Source organism: Euprymna scolopes, chromosome 45 (genome assembly GCF_053919585.1).
Source record: "Euprymna scolopes isolate OS-2025 chromosome 45, ASM5391958v1, whole genome shotgun sequence".
NCBI classification, from domain to species: Eukaryota; Metazoa; Mollusca; class Cephalopoda; order Sepiida; family Sepiolidae; genus Euprymna; species Euprymna scolopes.
Window position 1 is genome coordinate 53,257,470 of NC_136526.1, and position 22,255 is coordinate 53,279,724.

Below are 22,255 nucleotides of genomic sequence, written 5' to 3' on the forward strand. Positions count from 1 at the left end.
TATATATATATATATATATATATATATAAAGCTGAACGTCTGTGTGTGGGTGTGTGTGTGTGTGTCTGGTCACGAATAGTCTGCTATATGTTTGACTATTTTAAAAAACTGATTACATATAATGATAGAAGATGAATCGAAGATCAGGAATGAGTATGTTTGATCTGGCAGAACGGTGGTTCTAAAAAATTGTGGGGTCTGCGTTCGCGCCTGGCCCCAAAAGTATGGAAATAAAAAATGAAAAAAAAAACGTTTACAAGTGTTTTTGATATAGATGTACACAAGAATATTGTGATAAGTATGTTTTAACTTAAATAGGGATGGTATAATAAAATTGTGGGGTCTGCGCTCGCGCCTGTACTCCATGGAAATATTGCACAAACTTTAACAAAGACTTTTCATATCTATTTGCGTAAGTATACTTTGATAATTATGTTTCAGTTTGAAGAAATGATATAATAAAATTATTGGGTGTTCGTTCGCGCTTGACGTCCATAGAATGTAAATATGTCACAAAGTTTAACAAGGTTTTTTAAAAGGGGTGAGGGTCCACAATGACACCTTAACTTTAATCTTAATTCACGTTAGCTTTTATTTATTTATTTTTTTTTTTGAGTTGAATCATATTTTGTCGAATAAATTCACCTCATAAATTCACGTTCTTATTAAAGTGAAATCCAAAAAAAAGAAAAGTCGGAACTTTAGACAATTCTCGGCACAAATTTTGCATTAATCTGTTTTTTCCTTCTCCGCTTGCACGTGGCACTCTTTCGAAAATAGATAAATAGATAAATAATAAAAAATAAGAAAGTTAATTGTTATTGTGTCAAAAGAAGGAAAAAATCCTGCTCACGTGATTACATGTCTTTTCAAAAACAATTACATAACCTTTTTATTTTTATTTATATATCTGTTTAAGCTTTTTTTGTCAGTGTACTAGAAGGAATTCAGTTGATTACAACCCTTTCTGCGTGTTCTTTACATTACAATAGAACAACCCTGAATTCGACGGCGCAATACTACACCATTCAATACTGTAAAACTGAAACGAAGCTGTTCTGCTTGAAAAGGGCGCCATTTTCTTCTTATTCATATTTATATCGATGCTTTGCTTTAAAAAGCTAAAGTAATTACGTGTTTACGTTTTAATATCTCATTTTGCTGTTTCGGATTATTTTTATTTTTTAAGTAAAGCTTCATTATTTTTCAAAACTGTTTTTGTTTCTTTGTTTTGCGATATTTCGTCAACATTATTTAGTAAGCGTGTTTAGCAGAAAAGACAACAAACGACTACGCGAAAAAATAAATATACAAGAAATAAATGTTACCATAGTCAAAAAAAGTTCAGTTCATGTTTTTTTTTGGTTTGAAATAGTTTTAAATGCTTTTTACTTGAAACAATTTCAGCGAATCGAAATTAAACCTAAATTTGAGGCGATAACTACTTAAATGAATGTTTATTTATATATTCCATAATCGAAGATTCCTCAAGCACAAAATAATGGAAAACATAAAAATATTCAAATTGAAAACGGGGCTCTTCATTTCAAAGTCGCTGCCATTTTGATATTTTTTAAACCGGTTCGTGAATTAAATAAAATGTTTTTTTACAAACTACTTCAAAATACAAACCAATGAACTTTTCTACTATAAAAGTAACTTTTACTGACTATATTATTATTATTATATGACTAATCACCTGTTCTTTCTTTCATTGGATTTTTTCGATTATCGATTATCGATATTTATCGAACACATTCTGTTTTTTTTTGTTTTTTTTGGTTTGTTTTTTCTCATGTTCACCCCTATCGGCACTTGGACGCAAGGGGCTACTATTTGGGGTCATGTCTAGGAAAAATTAACAAGATATTTGTTTATATTACATTTGAACTTTTGCATATCAGTACAGCCAGGGAAGCAGGCAGCAGAAGGGAATTCCCAAAGTCTAGCTGTTCGAGGAAACCCTATCTAAAAACAATGCCAGACACATAAAGTATCTTTGTGTGATATTTCATAAAAATCGGGCCAGCCGTTTTCGAGTCTATAAGGAGCAAACGCACACACACATACGCACACACATGCACACAGTTCCTTTTATATAATTGTAGATATATAGAGAGAGGAGGAGGAGAAGGAGGTAGATGGAGAGGGCGGTGTCTGTGCCAATTATGATGAACATGTTTGATAACACAACCAAAAATGATAATTAGGTAAAATAAAACCTTAAAACTCTAGGGACGAAACCTTCGATTCTTATCAGTGCTAGTCGAAAGCCTTGAAATCACACACGCGCGTGCGCGCGCGCATACACACACACACACAAAGTTCCTTTCACATAAGAGTAGAGATATAGAGAGAGGAGAAGGAGGAGGGCAGTACCTATTTACTATGCCTCCCCACGGGACAGAGTTAGACACCAAGGTCGAAGGAGGAGGGCAGTATCCGTGTTGACGAGAAAAGATTAACTGCGATCACCTGACAAGAAACATAGTTGAATATGCATTCAAATTAGCAAGAGGTGCATTAATTCATTTTAAGTTTAAAGACAGGGCGATATATATATAAACAATTGGTTAAGAATTTTACATTAAAAAAAAAATGCCGCTAGATTCAAATTTTACTGGCTAGATTCCAAACGAAAACTCCAGATCTAGCAGTAAAACCGCTAAATTGGCAATACCTATCCTAATAGTTTATAAAGTCAGTTCTAAGAGATAAAGTTTCGTTTCAAGATTACGGGACCTTACGCGGAACTCTTAATTTGCAGACTTTGAAATCACAGACAAAGGAAGAAAAAGTTGCCCATAAGAAATTTATGAATAATTGTTTGAAGTAGCTAACGAGGTTCTGAAGACAAAATTATTTTTATAAAATATTTTTTATGTACATTTTTTTTTATTTTAAGAAAGGGGAGATTGAAATTCTTACAAGAGGAAGGAAACGTGCCGGCATTAACGGATTAAGTTCGTATAATTCTTCAAAAAAAAAAAAAAAAATGGAAGGAAGACGTGATTTACTTATGTTTTTTCTGGTGATATTTTTCTTTTTGTCTGCAATTTCTCTGCCCTCAATTCAGGCAATGCGCAACGTTCCCTATAGGGCGGCCGTCTATGAACACGCAGTCCTGTCAGCACCTGGCAGAGTTGTAACCCTGTCCGAAGCTGTCGAGAACATGATGAAAAACATTCGAATTTACGAGAAACAGACAAAAATCGCGGCGAAGAAGGTTAGTACTCTTACTTTATACTAGCAAGCCGCCCGGCGTTGCCCGGTCGTAAAATACGCTTAAATATGGTATTTTAGTTCATGCAGATTTCGTATTTATTATTACTGAGCAAATTCTCTTTTTTTTTCACAAAGGAGTCACCACTTATTAAAGCCGAGTAGCCACTCGAGGATAAGGTTAATTAGTATACGGTAGTCAATGGGAAAATATCGTTGTAGGGGAAACCTGGTAAATTGGATTACTTAAAGGGACGTCTCATAAAGAACTTGTTTACGTTGAAATTGAAGACGACCATGTTGTAGTCAGCTGGAAAGCAAGCAAATGGAACAGAGTTCCATAGGCGCGCAGTTCTAAGAAAGAAGCTTTGTTCGTGGAATCTACGTTTAGGTTCAAACATAGATAAAGAGTGGCACCTGACTACAACTTGGATGTCTTCAAGTCCAACATAAACAAATTCCTGGTGAACCGCCACCTTAAGTAATGACACTTTATCAAATCTCCATTACTAACGATTACTACGATACTATCCCATTAATTACTGTACACGCAATAACCCTTATTCCGAGTGGCTTCCGGGCCTTGATAAGTGGTGACCCCCATGTAAAAAAAACAGAAAAGAAATTATTGATAGTGGTTTACAAATAGACGAGTGTTTTTTTCGTGCAAGTTTGTACAAGGAGGGGGGTCATCGATTGGAGCTCAGACGAGCACTTGCTATGAAAATAATGATAAAGCAGAGAGAGGCCCGCGGCGTCTCTTCTGTGGGAAAGAGATTGCAGGTAAGAAGAAAAGCGCATCACCCACTAGGTGAACTCTTTTGAACTCTGTCAAGGCAGGTAAGTGCTTTTAGCAGCTATTTCCCAGATGTGGCAATAGTACTTTAACCTTCGATGTACCTGGCTTTTATACAGGTAGAGAATTGCATCGGCAGTGAGATATCTACTGGAGCGGTAGAATGATCCCACCATTTTTCAGCAATGATGGCAACGGATTTGATGTATGTGAGCCCAAATAATAATGCACGACATCTCAGATCAAGAGTAAAGGTCAGACCTAGAAGCTTGTCAAAACATGGAGCCTCCTCAAGACGAGAGCCATTCATTTCAATTGATGCCAGACGGGGATGGGAGCGTTAATGATTATTTGTTTATTACATTGTATGCAATATATGTAGAAATGATTTCCAAAAATTTTAAAAAGTAGGTGATTATTCAGATTATGGCGGCAATTTGTAAAAGTAAAGAAAATATAGAAAAGTCTGTATGATGAACGTACCAGTCACAGAACGAAGATGAAATATTCCAAAAATCACATAATGTGATCAAGTATCTTTTTGTTATTTGTTTGTTTGTTTGTTTTTGTTTTACGGCATATCAACCCTTTTGGGATTATTTAATGCCGATTCCAGTTATTTTGAAGAAAAAATATTTTAATAGAGTATATTTGTGTTTTTAAGTCGGTTTATATTCAACTCATAGTTGGGACCCTAACAGGTACTACCACTCCAGGTCAGAGTGGACCTGGGAGCGATAGCAATTAAAGAGTGGCTCCACACTGCGCAAAGCCAACAAGCTGCGGCCTCACCATCGGACATAGTTTAAGGTCATATCCAGGACCGTTTTTGTTATTTAAGAACAATCGAATTTCCTCCCGTGTCCATAAGAGTAGTAGCGGCGATGGTAAAGTCAAGGGCAGATAACTGATTTTCATTTCAAATTGTTTTTTTTCTTTTTTTTTTTTTTTTTTTTTTTTTTTTTTTGATAATGTCGGAAAGATAACCGAAACCTATGATTTAAAAGCAAACAATATTTCAGTAACATAACGGGCATTTTTTTTTTTTTTTTTTTTCATAAAATAAAATTTTAAGGTCGACCTAGACGAGAGGATCCAAAATGGCCGACCAAGACTGAGATATGACACGTGACCGGATGTAAAGGAAGAAATATCTCATGTATTTAATTTAAGCCGTCGTTTCGTATCTTACAACATATACAACAAATAAATGTTAAATAATAATGAAACCTTACCAAAACAAAACGAAGTAAAAAAAATAAAAAAAAATATCTGACAATTCATCGGCTCTAGCTGAAATAATTTATTAAGGAAACAACGGCTCGAGCTTATACTAATTAATAGCAACTTACACTAATTATTAGCAAAAGAAAAACACAATTCTCCTCTCGCCAAAAAAAAAGCCAAATTGAAAATTAAAGAAAAATTGACTATATTGAAGTTTTTAACTCCTATATTGGCTGTATTTTTTTACTATATTAGTTTTGTAGTATTTTTATTGACAAAGATGTTACCTACGAAATTGAAACTGAAAAATACATTTATTTGTGTGTAAGTTGCTATTTATTAGTATAAGCTCGAGCCGTTGTTTCCTTAATAAATTATTTCAGCTAGAGCCGATGAATTGTCAGATATTTTTTTTTTGTTTGTTTTACTTCGTTTTGTTTTGGTAAGGTTTCATTATTATTTAACATTTATTTGTTGTATATGTTGTAAGATACGAAACGACGGCTTAAATTAAATACATGAGATATTTCTTCCTTTACATCCGGTCACGTGTCATATCTCAGTCCTGGTCGGCCATTTTGGATCCTCTCGTCTAGGTCGACCAATTTTAAAATTATGAAAACAGTTTTTTTTTTTAGAAAGGTTATTTTATATACGTTGAACACTAATTTGTTAAAATGACTTCGGCCTTCCCTTCACTTATCGGTAAAAAAAACAAAAACGGCAAATTTGTTCTGCCCATACCTAATATAAATAATATTTGTTTATTTGCTTACACCCCAAAAATATTTGATACTTCGGTGCTAATGCACTTACTGATCCGCGCCATTTTTTAAATCGTATTTCCAAGTTTAATTAAAGTTTTATATGTTTTTTTTTTAATTCAATTGTAAGGTTCAAGTACAGAGTAGGTACAAAACACACTCCCCTCCCCATGTTAAGAATGGCTTTTTAAATAATAACGTTATTATTTCAGCACGGATCAATAAATGCATGAGTACCGGTACTTCTACACTTTATCACCGAAACTGGAGGCGCCATTTTATTTCACGCACCTGCCGTAAAAATCCAAGGGAGAAATCAGTATTTTAAACTATGACCGAAGTTAGAAATAAAACCCCCACTTCCCATTAAAAAAAAAAAATAACGGTGGCGCTTTTCGGTTTCATTTAAATTAATTTGTTGTTGACCCTTCAAAGTTGCTTTAATTCAAAAAATTGTTTAAAATTATGTATTTGTTTGAAAAAATAAACGAAAAAAGAAAACTATTTTATAAAAATCCAATGTTGCTTTCATTGCAAAATTGTTTTATTAAAATTATATTTTCTTACGCAAACTTTTCAATAAATGTCTGAACAATTATATTTTGATAAATTTTTATACAGTTTTGATTTTCAAATAGCGCTCGCCCAGTTTAAACAATTATGAATTTTTATTTTCAATTATATATATATATATATATATATATATATATATATATATATATATATATATATATATATATATATATGTTTCATGAAAAATCTTCCCATTTTCATTAATTAAATCGAAACATTTCCAATTAAACAATTATGGATATATGTTCTCTTTCACTTTATTTAATAGTTCTTTAAGGAAGTTTATCTAGTGTAATTTTTTTGTTATTTATTTCATGCTTCGGTCATAGTTTAAAATACTGATTTCTCCCTTGGATTTTTACGACAGGTGCGTGAAATAAAATGTCGTCTCCAGTTTCGGCGATTAAGTGTAGAAGTACCAAATATATTCCTAGATCTTCAAGGTTGAAGACGCTAATAATCGTATTATTGTTAAAAAAATCAACACAAAAAATCGACATAAGTTTAAAAGCGATAAAAATAACACGTAGTCATCTGGGACTCCATGGCATAGCGGTTAATGCACTCGATTATTTTAGATGTGGTCTGAGCTTTGAATACTAGAACAGTTCAGCTACGTTGATGAGAGAGGAAGTACCTCGAAACACGTTTGTAGAGTACTAGGCTTATCCAAACCGTTGTGTAGAACGTCATCATTATACACATTAATTAGTGACGTCATCATTTCGTGTGTTTACTATAGTTTGGTTCAATTTCTATGGAATATCATTTATGCAGAAATTTATGAATAAATCAAATGCACAATAAAAAATGGATAAAAAACAATAATTTAACTACACAGACGATAAAATTAATTTTAACCTGTCCTCTTGATACATGTATCTAAATATACTACTGCTTACATGACGTCCATGAACATTTCTTCATATTATATTTACCAAATATTGGAACTTATCTCAATTACATTAGTCCCAAGTGACTCGCATTATGTCGAATTATAGGCACCAACATTCCCGCCGTGAACATCATGAATATAGATGGATCCTTTCGATGAAAAGAGACTACCACTCCAACAATAGGAGTTTACACTACCGGCTTGCAATTTGATTTTACCATTTTGCAATTGGACTGTACCATTTTGCAATTGGATTGTACCATTTTGCAATTGGACTGTACCATTTTGCAATTGGATTGTACCATTTTGCAATTGGACTGTACCATTTTGAAATTGGATTGTACCATTTTGAAATTGGATTGTACCATTTTGCAATTGGATTGTACCATTTTGCAATTGGATTGTACCATTTTGAAATTGGATTGTACCATTTTGCAATTGGACTGTACCATTTTATAATTGGATTGTACCATTTTGCAATTGGATTGTACCATTTTGAAATTGGATTGTACCATTTTGCAATTGGATTGTACCATTTTGAAATTGGATTGTACCATTTTGCAATTGGACTGTACCATTTTGAAATTGGATTGTACCATTTTGCAATTGAATTGTACCATTTTTCAATTCGACTGTACCATTTTGAAATTGGATTGTACCATTTTGCAATTGGACTATACCATTTTGAAATTGGATTGTACCATTTTGCAATTGGATTGTACCATTTTGCAATTGGACTGTACCATCTTGAAATTGGATTGTACCATTTTGAAATTGGATTGTACCATTTTGCAATTCAATTGTACCATTTTTCAATTGGACTGTACCATTTTGAAATTGGACTGTACCATTTTGCAATTGAATTGTACCATTTTGCAATTGGATTGTACCATTTTGCAATTGGATTGTACCATTTTGAAATTGGATTGTACCATTTTGCAATTGGACTGTACCATTTTATAATTGGATTGTACCATTTTGCAATTGGATTGTACCATTTTGCAATTGGACTGTACCATTTTGAAATTGGATTGTACCATTTTGCAATTGAATTGTACCATTTTTCAATTCGACTGTACCATTTTGAAATTGGATTGTACCATTTTGCAATTGGACTGTACCATTTTGAAATTGGATTGTACCATTTTGCAATTGGATTGTACCATTTTGCAATTGGACTGTACCATCTTGAAATTGGATTGTACCATTTTGAAATTGGATTGTACCATTTTGCAATTCAATTGTACCATTTTTCAATTGGACTGTACTATTTTGAAATTGGACTGTACCATTTTGCAATTGAATTGTACCATTTTGCAATTGGATTGTACCATTTTGCAATTGGATTGTACCATTTTGCAATTGGATTGTACCATTTTGCAATTGGACTGTACCATTTTGCAATTGGATTGTACCATTTTGCAATTGGATTGTACCATTTTGAAATTGGATTGTACCATTTTGCAATTGAATTGTACCATTTTTCAATTGGACTGTACCATTTTGAAATTGGACTGTACCATTTTGCAATTGAATTGTACCATTTTGCAATTGGATTGTACCATTTTGCAATTGGATTGTACCATTTAGAAATTGAATTGTACCATTTTGCAATTGGATTGTACCATTTTGCAATTGGACTGTACCATTTTGAAATTGGATTGTACCATTTTGAAAATGGATTGTACCATTTTGCAATTGGATTGTACCATTTTGCAATTGGATTGTACCATTTTGAAATTGGATTGTACCATTTTGCAATTGGACTGTACCATTTTGCAATTGGATTGTACCATTTTGAAATTGGATTGTACCATTTTGCAATTGGACTGTACCATTTTGAAATTGGATTGTACCATTTTGCAATTGAATTGTACCATTTTTCAATTCGACTGTACCATTTTGAAATTGGATTGTACCATTTTGCAATTGGACTGTACCATTTTGAAATTGGATTGTACCATTTTGCAATTGGATTGTACCATTTTGCAATTGGACTGTACCATCTTGAAATTGGATTGTACCATTTTGAAATTGGATTGTACCATTTTGAAATTGGATTGTACCATTTTGCAATTGGATTGTACCATTTTGAAATTGGATTGTACCATTTTGCAATTGGACTGTACCATTTTGAAATTGGATTGTACCATTTTGAAATTGGATTGTACCATTTTTCAATTCGACTGTACCATTTTGAAATTGGATTGTACCATTTTGCAATTGGACTGTACCATTTTGAAATTGGATTGTACCATTTTGCAATTGGATTGTACCATTTTGCAATTGGACTGTACCATCTTGAAATTGGATTGTACCATTTTTAAATTGGATTGTACCATTTTGCAATTGGATTGTACCATTTTGCAATTGGACTGTACCATTTTGAAATTGGATTGTACCATTTTGCAATTGGATTGTACCATTTGACAATTGGATTGTACTATTTTGCAATTGAATTGTACCATTTTGCAATTGGACTGTACCGTTTTTCAATGTGACTGTACCTTTTGGAAATTGGATTGCACCATTTTGAAATTGGATTATACCATTTTGCAATTGGATTATACCATTTTGCAATTGGATTGTACCGTTTTTACATTGGACTGTACCGTTTTGCAATTGGATTCTACCATTTGACAATTGGATTGTACCATTTTGCAATTGGAATCTACCATTTGCTAATTGGACTGTGCAATTTTGCAATTGGATTCTACCGTTTGGCAATTGGACTGTACCATTTTGCAATTCGATTATACCATTTTGCAAATGGATTCTACCATTTGGCAATTGGACTGTGCCATTTTGCCATTGGAATCTACAATTTGGCAATTGGATTCTACCATTTGGCAATTGGACAGTGCCATTTTGCAATTGGAGTCTACCATTTGGCAATTGGACTGTGCCTTTTAAATTGGATTCTACCATTTGGCAATTAGACGGTGCCATTTGGCAATTGGACTTTGCCATTTTGCAATTGGATTGTACCGTATTGCAATTGGAATCTACCATTTGGCAATTGGACTATGACATTTTGCAATTGGATTGTACCGTTTTGAAATTGGACCGTACCATTATTTCAATTGGAATCTACCAGTTGGCAATTGGACTGTGCCATTTTGCAATTGGAATCTGCCATTTTTCAATTGGATTGTACCATTTGGCATTTGGACTGTACCATTTTGCAATTGGAATCTACTATTTGGCAATTGGACTGTGCCATTTTTAAATTGGATTGTACCATTTTGCAATTGGATTGTACCATTTTTTCAATTTGATTGTACCATTTTGCAATTGGATTGTACCATTTTGCAATTGGATTGTACCATTTTGCAATTGGATTGTACCATTTGGCATTTGGACTGTACCATTTTGCAATTGGAATCTACTATTTGGCAATTGGACTGTGCCATTTTTAAATTTAATTGTACCATTTTGAAATTGGATTGTACCATTTTGAAATTGGATTGTACCATTTTGCAATTGGATTGTACCATTTTGCACTTGGATTGTACCATTTTGAAATTGGATTGTACCATTTTGCAATTGGACTGTACCATTTTATAATTGGATTGTACCATTTTGCAATTGGATTGTACCATTTTGAAATTGGATTGTACCATTTTGCAATTGGATTGTACCATTTTGAAATTGGATTGTACCATTTTGCAATTGGACTGTACCATTTTAAATTGGATTGTACCATTTTGCAATTGGATTGTACCATTTTTCAATTCGACTGTACCATTTTTCAATTGGACTGTACCATTTTGCAATTGGACTGTATCCTTTTGTAAATTGGACTGTACCATTTTGCAATTGGATTGTACCATTTTGCAATTGGACTGTACCATCTTGAAATTGGATTGTACCATTTTTAAATTGGATTGTACCATTTTGCAATTGGATTGTACCATTTTGCAATTGGACTGTACCATTTTGAAATTGGATTGTACCATTTTGCAATTGGATTGTACCATTTGACAATTGGATTGTACTATTTTGCAATTGAATTGTACCATTTTGCAATTGGATTGTACCGTTTTTCAATGTGACTGTACCATTTGGAAATTTGATTGCACCATTTTGAAATTGGATTATACCATTTTGCAATTGGATTATACCATTTTGCAATTGGATTGTACCGTTTTTACATTGGACTGTACCGTTTTGCAATTGGATTCTACCATTTGACAATTGGATTCTACCATTTGGCAATTGGATTGTGCCATTTTTCAATTGGAATCTACCATTTGCCAATTGGACTGTGCAATTTTGCAATTGGATTCTACCGTTTGGCAATTGGACTGTACCATTTTGCAATTCGATTATACCATTTTGCAATTGGATTATACCATTTTGCAATTGGATTCTTCCATTTGGCAATTGGACTGTGCCATTTTGCAATTGGAATCTACCATTTGGCAATTGGATTCTACAATTTGGCAATTGGACAGTGCCATTTTGCAATTGGAGTCTACCATTTGGCAATTGGACTGTGCCTTTTAAATTGGATTCTACCATTTGGCAATTAGATAGTGCCATTTTGCAATTGGATTATACCAATTTGCAATTGGATTATACCATTTGTCAATTGGATTCTACCATTTGCCAATTCGACTGTGCCATTTTGCAATTGCATTCTACTATTTTGCAATTGAATTGTACCATTTTTCAATTGGATTGTACCATTTTGCAATTGGACTGTGCCATTTTGCAATTGGATTATACCAATTTGAAATTGGATTATACCATTTTGCAATTGGATTCTACCATTTGGCAATTGGACTGTGCCATTTTGCAATTGGAATCTACTGTTTGGCAATTGGATTCTACAATTTGGCAATTAGAATGTACTATTTTGCAATAGGAATCTACCATTTGGCAATTGGACTGTGCGATTTTGCAATTGGATTCTACCATTTGGCAATTGGACTGTGCCATTTTGCAATTTGATTATACCATTTTGCAATTGGATACTACCATTTTGCAATTGGATTGTGCCATTTTTTCAATTGGAATCTACCATTTTGACATTGGATTCTACAATTTGGCAATTGGACTGTGCCATTTTGCAATTGGATTGTACCGTATTGCAATTGGAATCTACCATTTGGCAATTGGACTGTGACATTTTGCAATTGGATTGTACCGTTTTGAAATTGGACCGTACCATTATTTCAATTGGAATCTACCATTTGGCAATTGGACTGTGCCATTTTGAAATTGGAATCTGCCATTTTTCAATTGGATTGTACCATTTGGCATTTGGACTGTACCATTTTGCAATTGGAATCTACTATTTGGCAATTGGACTGTGTCATTTTGAAATTGGATTGTACCATTTTGCAATTGGATTGTACCATTTTTTCAATTTGATTGTACCATTTTGCAATTGGATTGTACCATTTTGCAATTGGATTGTACCATTTTGAAATTGGATTGTACCATTTTGCAATTGGATTGTACCATTTGGCATTTGGACTGTACCATTTTGCAATTGGAATCTACTATTTGGCAATTGGACTGTGCCATTTTGAAATTGGATTGTACCATTTTGAAATTGGATTGTACCATTTTGCAATTGGATTGTAGCATTTTGCAATTGGATTGTACCATTTTGCAATTGGATTGTACCATTTTGCAATTGGACTGTACCATTTTATAATTGGATTGTACCATTTTGCAATTGGATTGTACCATTTTGAAATTGGATTGTACCATTTTGCAATTGGATTGTACCATTTTGAAATTGGATTGTACCATTTTGCAATTGGACTGTACCATTTTGAAATTGGATTGTACCATTTTGCAATTGAATTGTACCATTTTTCAATTCGACTGTACCATTTTGAAATTGGATTGTACCATTTTGCAATTGGACTGTACCATTTTGAAATTGGATTGTACCATTTTGCAATTGGATTGTACCATTTTGCAATTGGACTGTACCATCTTGAAATTGGATTGTACCATTTTGAAATTGGATTGTACCATTTTGCAATTCAATTGTACCATTTTTCAATTGGACTGTACCATTTATAAATTGGACTGTACCATTTTGCAATTGAATTGTACCATTTTGCAATTGGATTGTACCATTTTGCAATTGGATTGTACCATTTTGCAATTGGACTGTACCATTTTGCAATTGGATTGTACCATTTTGCAATTGGATTGTACCATTTTGCAATTGGATTGTACCATTTTTCAATTGGACTGTACCATTTTGCAATTGGATTGTACCATTTTGCAATTGGACTGTACCATTTTGAAATTGGATTGTACCATTTTGAAATTGGACTGTACCATTTTGCAATTGGATTGTACCATTTTGCAATTGGACTGTACCATTTTGAAATTGGATTGTACCATTTTGCAATTGGATTGTACCATTTGACAATTGGATTGTACTATTTTGCAATTGAATTGTACCATTTTGCAATTGGACTGTACCGTTTTTCAATGTGACTGTACCATTTGGAAATTGGATTGCACCATTTTGAAATTGGATTATACCATTTTGCAATTGGATTGTACCGTTTTTCATTGGACTGTACCGTTTTGCAATTGGATTCTACCATTTGACAATTGGATTCTACCATTTGGCAATTGGATTGTGCCATTTTGCAATTGGAATCTACCATTTGCCAATTGGACTGTGCAATTTTGCAATTGGATTCTACCGTTTGGCAATTGGACTGTACCATTTTGCAATTCGATTATACCATTTTGCAATTGGATTATACCATTTTGCAATTGGATTCTACCATTTGGCAATTGGACTGTTCCATTTTGCAATTGGAATCTACCATTTGGCCATTGGATTCTACCATTTGGCAATTGGACAGTGCCATTTTGCAATTGGAGTCTACCATTTGGCAATTGGACTGTGCCTTTTAAATTGGATTCTACACATTGGCAATTAGACGGTGCCATTTTGCAATTGGATTATACCAATTTGCAATTGGATTATACCATTTGTCAATTGGATTCTACCATTTGCCAATTCGACTGTGCCATTTTGCAATTGCATTCTACTATTTTGCAATTGAATTGTACCATTTTTCAATTGGATTGTACCATTTTGCAATTGGACTGTGCCATTTTGCAATTGGATTATACCATTTTGCAATTGGACTGTGCCATTTTGCAATTGGATTATACCAATTTGCAATTGGATTATACAATTTTGCAATTGGATTCTACCATTTGGCAATTGGACTGTGCCATTTTGCAATTGGAATCTACTATTTGGCAATTGGATTCTACAATTTGGCAATTAGAATGTACTATTTTGCAATTGGAATCTACCATTTGGCAATTGGACTGTGCGATTTTGCAATTGGATTCTACCATTTGGCAATTGGACTGTGCCATTTTGCAATTGGATTATACCATTTTGCAATTGGATACTACCATTTTGCAATTGGATTGTTCCATTTTTTCAATTGGAATCTACCATTTGGCAATTGGACTGTGCCATTTGGCAATTGGACTGTGCCATTTTGCAATTGGATTGTACCGTATTGCAATTGGAATCTACCATTTGGCAATTGGACTGTGACATTTTGCAATTGGATTGTACCGTTTTGAAATTGGACCGTACCATTATTTCAATTGGAATCTACCATTTGGCAATTGGACTGTGCCATTTTGAAATTGGAATCTGCCATTTTTCAATTGGATTGTACCATTTGGCATTTGGACTGTACCATTTTGCAATTGGAATCTACTATTTGGCAATTGGACTGTGCCATTTTTAAATTGAATTGTACCATTTTGAAATTGGATTGTACCATTTTGAAATTGGATTGTACCATTTTGAAATTGGATTGTACCATTTTGCAATTGGATTGTACCATTTTGCAATTGGATTGTACCATTTTTTCAATTGGATTGTACCATTTTTTCAATTGGATTGTACCATTTTTCAATTGGATTGTACCATTTGGCAATTGGACTGTACTATTTTGCGATTGGATTGTACCATTTTTTTCAATTGGATTGTACCATTTTGAAATTGGATTGTACCATTTTTCAATTGGATTGTACCATTTGGCAATTGGATTGTACCATTTTGCGATTGGATTGTACCATTTTTTCAATTGGATTGTACCATTTGGTAATTGGATTGTGCCATTTTTTCAATTGGATTGTACCATTTTGCAATTTGATTGTACCATTTTTCAATTGGACTGTACCGTTTTGCAATTGGACTGTACCATTTTGCAATTGGATTGTACCATTTTTTCAATTAGATTGTACCATTTTTTCAATTGGATTGTACCATTTTTCAATTGGACTGTACCATTTTGCAATTGGACTGTACCATGACCAATGGCATTTCTTTACTGCTATTATTGAATAAATGAAGGTCTGGCTTTTGTAATTTGTGGTTTTCTTTTGCCTCTGCCAGGGAGTAAAATTGTTTGTGAGAATTAAATTTCTCACAAATAATAGTCCGCATAAAATATATGAGATAGTTTATCTAATTAGATATTATTTTTTCTTTTTAGAAATAAACGTGTATTTTGTGTTGGCAGAATATCCTGTGTAAGAAAGTTTATCAGAAAAACTAAAAATAGTAAAAACGATTGCATTCGGAAAAATTGGTCAGTTTCTTTTTGCTATCAATAGTTGTTCATCTAATCCATAAATGAAATATATATATATATATATATATATATATATATATATATATATATATATATATATATATATATATATATATATATATATGTTTCGTAAATGCCATGTAACGTCTGGACAAAAAAAAAAGAAAGAAAGAAAAGAGAAAAGGAAAAACGCATGCATTCGAAACGTAAGAATTTTTGGTACTCTTGCATAATTTGACCCGGATTATCGGGAATTCATGTCAAGCATCGATCGGGCGAGACCGGCAATCATCGGTTTCAGTCGAGCGTTGTCCAAATGTTGAAACGCTAAATCGACTTTTTATTTTTATGTAATGATTTTAGTATTTTTTGGTGATAATAAGAGGTGGGTGTCTGATTATTTATTTATTTATTTGTAATTCATTGGCTGGGCGTTTAATAAAAAAGAAAGATACCATAAAAAAATTAATTTAATTTTAAATCCTATCTGAAATGTAATGCACTGTAAAACACCGAATGTGTAGTTCACTGTAAAGCTGTACACTGTAAAACACCGAATATTTCTTTGTAATTAATAATTATTTTATCTAATCGGTCACATGAAAACAAAAGATATACAGGTATGTCTTCGATAAGTGAATAATAAAAAGATATATAGGTTTTTCTTTGTATTAAATTCAAAACTGCGAGTGAAATTTACGTATTATTTCATTTTATTTTTAATGCAAAGACATAATCAAAATATGTAGCGTTCTAGCCTGATGCTGTTTTAAGTATGCGCAAAAGGGGGAAATGCCTGCTAGTGGTTAATGTGTTTTACATGTAAATTTGCCGATGTCTGTACGCGTTATTCATGTATGTAAACAAAGATATTACTCACTATAAACCATCCTTGGTACACGAATATTATTTCCAGAGAATTTCAGTGTTACGTGATCTGTAGTTTAAGAGTTTACCTGTTAGATATTTACACACACACATGCATGCACTGTTTTATTTATATAGAAGAAGTCATGTATTCTATTACATGAATATATTTTTTTATTATTGGAAACTTGTTATATAAAAAAATCTGTTTAAACTTCATATCGCGTAATATTTGAATGTAATATCATTTAAAGCTTTTTAAATATAATTATTTTTTTAGAATTCTCTTTCTTTTGTTGCAATTCAAATAATTATATTACCGAGAAAAAAAATCAAGAAAAGGTGTTTTTTTTTAACATAATATTGCTTTCATGTCCAATTTTCTTTACAACTTTAAGGTAAGTGAAAAAATAACAGGATTTTATGTATATATATAAAATAATTATTTTTTAAGTATGTGGTCTTTTCAGCTTTAAAATGTGTTGAAATTTTTTATCGACCTATTTTATTTTTTTTTATTTTTTTAGTTTTCGTAACATGAAATATGGGGGTAGACCACCTACAAAGAATTTTCTAATACATTTAATGAAACCTACTTTTATTATGTAAGTTTATTTAATAATAAAAAATATCGAAAATTTCAGGAAGATATTACTATTATTTGATTTTTGACTGGATTTTTAAAACATGGGTGTGTCTACGGCTTAAAAAACGTCACAACGCAGAAACGTTGTTTTAAAGCGTCGATAATGTAAACACGATTTTTGTCTTGCATTTTCATTATTTTTGTATGCTGTAAAAAATTTTTTTTTAAATATTACCAGTTTATTGGAAGCGTCTTCTTTTAAATGGTAAAAGAAATTAGGATGATAATATTAAATTAAATTACATCGTGTTACATACAGGGGGTTAAAACTGTGGTGCACGTTGGAGGTACCTATAGATTACTGCTTTATAGGTAAAATAATAAATAACTAAATGTTTGTTTATTTGTTTATGTCCAAAAATATGGGCAAATATTTTCCTAGAGTTTCAGGATTGGAGACGCTAAATACCGTATTATAGTTTTAAAAAAAATCAACACACACACACGCTCAAACTCCACACTGTTAAGAGGAGCAAACAATAAAATTAAGGGAAAGATGAAGAATAAAAGTTATATAATAACTTAATTATATCATCAGAACAATAAGGAAAAGTAAGTAGTTGATTGGCCAAATAAAGAATTTCATAGATAAAGACCATTATGTGGCTATAGAGTCAATAAGTATACAGTTTATATATTTCGGTTTCGATTCCAATTGATGGCACCCAAATATTTTTTTTTACTTTTGAAATCACGCCTCTATAATAATATATACAAAATCTGAACAATTTAAAATATCATATTTAAGCTTATTTTACGCTCATGCAAAGCGGGGCGCCCCACCCCACCCCTACAACAACTTCTGATCGAATATATAAAAGGCTATATATTTCTGTCTGCCTGTTTGCCTCCATATTTTCAAACTATCTCTTCCGAAACTAAAAATCACAAAGCGGCGCTAGGAGCCTCAAAGGATTGGATTCTTATGGACCATTTTTTATGGGTCTGTAGCAGACGCTCCAATAGGCAGAAGCTGTTTCTCATAACCTCGAGATTTGAAATCCATTTTCTCTCTGGTTTGTCCAATCACAAGCCAGCTCTGTATCACGTGACAGTACATAAAAAGCGAAATCACGAACCATTAACCCTCTTTGATCCTGACCCTGCCGGGCAGTGGACATTAGCCTGAGGCGGAAGCCCCAGGCTGAACGTAAGTACTACAAGTTAGCTATAGCTCTATTCAAACTTACATTTATTTCCACGGGCATTCTTTGACATGCTAAAGAACCTACAACTCTCGCTCACCCACGGCAAGACGTCATTGCACTGAGTACAAAACAAGCGGAGGTCTGGTAAGTGCTTTCCCTCCTGTGTCTTTTCATCCTCTTTGACCTTTCTATCATTTGATGTAGTGCCAGTCGATGCCGGCACTACAATATTTCTTTTGCATTTTTTTTCTTTTTTATCTTCTGCTTTCTTTTTTTGCGGGAGGGGGAGAGGAATATGGGTAGTTGAGGGTGATGGGAAATAGCAAACGTATGTATACACAAAATAAAATTTACCTTAGGATGCAAAAGAACCTACAACTCTTGCGTTCAAGACAAGCTTCTCTTCAAACTCCTACTTGCTTCCACACGTGTCGTACCCAAACGACCATTCTTTGTCATCGTAAATACAACTCACATTCACCCATGACAACACGTCAACACGCTGAAGTTACTGTCTTTTTCTTTCTCCTTCAAGCGGCTTCCGTTGTTCCAGCAACTACTAGCTAAAAACATGTGCATGTATAAACAGTGGATTCTCTTACTAATACATTTCTCTCTTGTACTCTTCTACCAAAGCTACTAACGAAAATAACAAATAAAGTTTGTTTATTAAATGTTAAAATGAAACTTCCTTTCATTGTCTTCATTTTTAACTAAAAGATTTATGTAGAAAAGGGAGAGGGCTAGGGAGATCAGTAGTGGGGGTTTGGTTATATGTAACATCTCCCCTTCGTTAGTGAAGGTGTTTGTTCATTTTTTTTTTTTTTTCTTAGGTGAAAAGGAGTAGGGACAGGGTTTTGAACGGTAACATGGGAGGGGATGGATTGTTTACTCATTGTAGCATGCAGGTTTTCGAATAATGCGTCATGAATGGCTATCATTCCTTTCACAAAGGCTTTCTTCAGACGACTCGTTTTCCTGTGCAATTCTTTGTCTTTGTAGTATGGTTTTGTCAGTCTGTATTTGGGATTTAGGATGAACACGCTGAAGTTATTGTCTCTTTCTCCTTCAAGCGGCTTCCTTTGTTCCAGAAACTACTAGCTAAAAACACGTGCGCGCACGAACTCTGAACTATTCTCTTCCTCAACTAGCCGGCAATGTATTAATTCTATCATGGCGTGCGACCACTGAACTCTCGTACTAATACATTGTGTACTTATTCACAAACACTACTAACGAAGATAACGAATAAAGCTTCTTTATTAATATAGAATGAAACTCAATTGCGTTGTTTCTCTTTTCTATAGGTCTTTAGTTAAAATAGTTTCAAGGGGTCAAAAATAGGTCAAAATTGAAAAAATCGTTATACATCTTGTATATTCATCTTTAGCTTATTTTTATTCAGTTCATATGTGTGTCCCGTTGGTACAGTGGTAACGTCACCAGCTTTGAATGCTACAGTTTTGTTTTCTGTTTCGATTCTAGCTGATGGCATTCAAACACGTCTATTTTTTTTTTTTTTTTTTGAAATCATGACTGTCTAATAATATATACGCAATCTAGGCACATTAAAATATCATATTTAAGCAGAGTGTCCCTGTCCCCCTAAACCAGCTAAATTTTCTCTCTTTCTCTTTTCAGGGTGCTAAAATTATTGTTTTTCCTGAATATGGCATTCTTGGAATTCATGTAAACCGAACAACGGTGAAATCCTATCTGGAAGAAGTTCCCGATCCTCGACACGTCAGCTGGAATCCATCGGAATCGCCCGATGCCTATAAAGGAACTGACATCCAGCAACAACTGAGTCGCATTGCAAAAGAAAACAAGATTTATATGGTGGTCAACATGGGAACTAAAGTACCGTGCAAAAGAACGGACGATCCTTTGTGTCCAGATGATGGCCAATATCAATATAATACAAATGTTGTCTATTCAGACAAAGGGCTATTAGTAGCCGTCTACCATAAGCGGAACTTGTATATCGACTTTCCATTTGATCCAGTAAGGGAGCCTGAATATGTGACCTTTAACACACCGTTTGGAAGATTTGGCACAGTTATCTGTTTTGACCTGATTTTCAAAGAACCTACCTTTTTATTGCTTGATAAATATAAGGTTCGTAATCTTGCTTATCCAACGGCATGGGTTAAGGTTATACCGTTTTTCAGGTCAATGATGGTACATTCAGGCTTTGCACGAGCTAACAAAATTAATATCCTTGCTGCGGATCTTCACGCCACAGAGCACCGGGCTTATGGTAGTGGACTGTACACCCCAGAAGGCGCAAAAGCCTTTTTCTACACAACAGCTCCAAACAAAAGCAAACTATTAATTGCAGATATGCCAGCGATCAGTGAAGAAACGCCTTTGCCAGTGAGCTCAATTCCTTCAAAGATTAATCCCGATAAAAATGTAAAGATTGTGAACGGTTCAGTATTAGGTCTCGGTATTCGCTTTCGGCCTCTACCCGATGACAAAATTAAGGGCGTAACAAAGGTTTGTGACGGGGATTTCTGCTGCAGCTTAGAATATGATCGGCAACCGTCAACGGAGAGATACGCGCTTGGAGTCATCAATGGTGTCGCCCATGCCATAAAGAGAAAACTCTATATACAGATGTGCTCCTTGTCAAAATGCGACGGCGAAAAGTGTGATACTGACATCACCAGTGCAAACACAATCTTTAACAGGTTCGTACTGACAGGTCACAACTTCAAAAGTGGTCACATTTCTCCATGTGTTGTAGCCATGAACGAATCCAATTATGTATTCGTCGATGATGAATGGGCCTACAATTATACAGGTCATATTTACATGGAAGGTCCCATATCTCTACCTCTTCATTCTGCTGTGTTGACCGGCCGAGTTTATGACAAAGATCCTCCACATCCTACGCTTGGTGGTACACAGAGTACGCATGGCTCTCAACTTGGTTTATTAATTGTTATCTTATATCTATCATTTAGCATTTTATTTTAATGCAAGAATTGAAAATAAAACATTACAAAAGTAAGTACTGTATTTTGTTTTATTTTAAGTCATTTGAAACACTATATTATTATTATTATTTTATTTATTTATTATTATTATTATTATTATTATTATTATCATTATTTATTATTGTTATCATAATTATTATTATTACTTATTTATTATTTATTTATTGTTATCATTATTATTTATTTATAATTATTATTTATTTATTATTATTATCTTTATTATTAGTATTAATTCAGTATTATTAATTATTTATTTATCAATAATTTATTTATTATCATAAATATTATCATTATTTCTTTAGTATTATTATTTATTTATTTATTATTATCATCATTATTAATATTCTTATTTTTATTTATTATTGTTATTCCTATATTTATTTATTATTTTCATTATTTTATTATTATTTAGTTATTATTATTATGCGTTTATTTATTATTATTATTTATTATTATTATTTGTTATTGTTAATAATTATTATATATAACTTATTTAT

At 33.2% G+C, this 22,255-nt stretch overlaps 1 protein-coding gene and 1 pseudogene across 1 annotated transcript; one reads left to right on the top strand and one right to left on the bottom strand.

Annotated features, from left to right (window-relative positions):
• The first annotated feature begins 2,430 nt into the window (after positions 1-2,430).
• On the top strand, positions 2,431-21,766 carry LOC145269653 (pantetheinase-like). The gene is made up of 2 exons (XM_080125367.1): positions 2,431-3,226; positions 20,398-21,766. The coding sequence occupies exons 1-2, from the start codon at positions 2,882-2,884 to the stop codon at positions 21,736-21,738; spliced, it is 1,686 nt and encodes a 561-aa protein (XP_079981493.1). The 5' UTR covers positions 2,431-2,881; the 3' UTR covers positions 21,739-21,766.
• Positions 7,568-12,022, bottom strand: LOC145269560 (uncharacterized; annotated as a pseudogene).
• Positions 21,767-22,255: the final 489 nt, after the last annotated feature.

Bases quoted from the DNA above. Each gene is read 5' to 3' on its own strand.
- LOC145269653 (XM_080125367.1), top strand. From the start codon at position 2,882: ATGTACATTTTTTTTTATTTTAAGAAAGGGGAGATTGAAATTCTTACA. The intron at 3,227-20,397 runs GTTAGTACTCTT...TTCTCTTTTCAG, and splicing joins CAAAAATCGCGGCGAAGAAG to GGTGCTAAAATTATTGTTTT.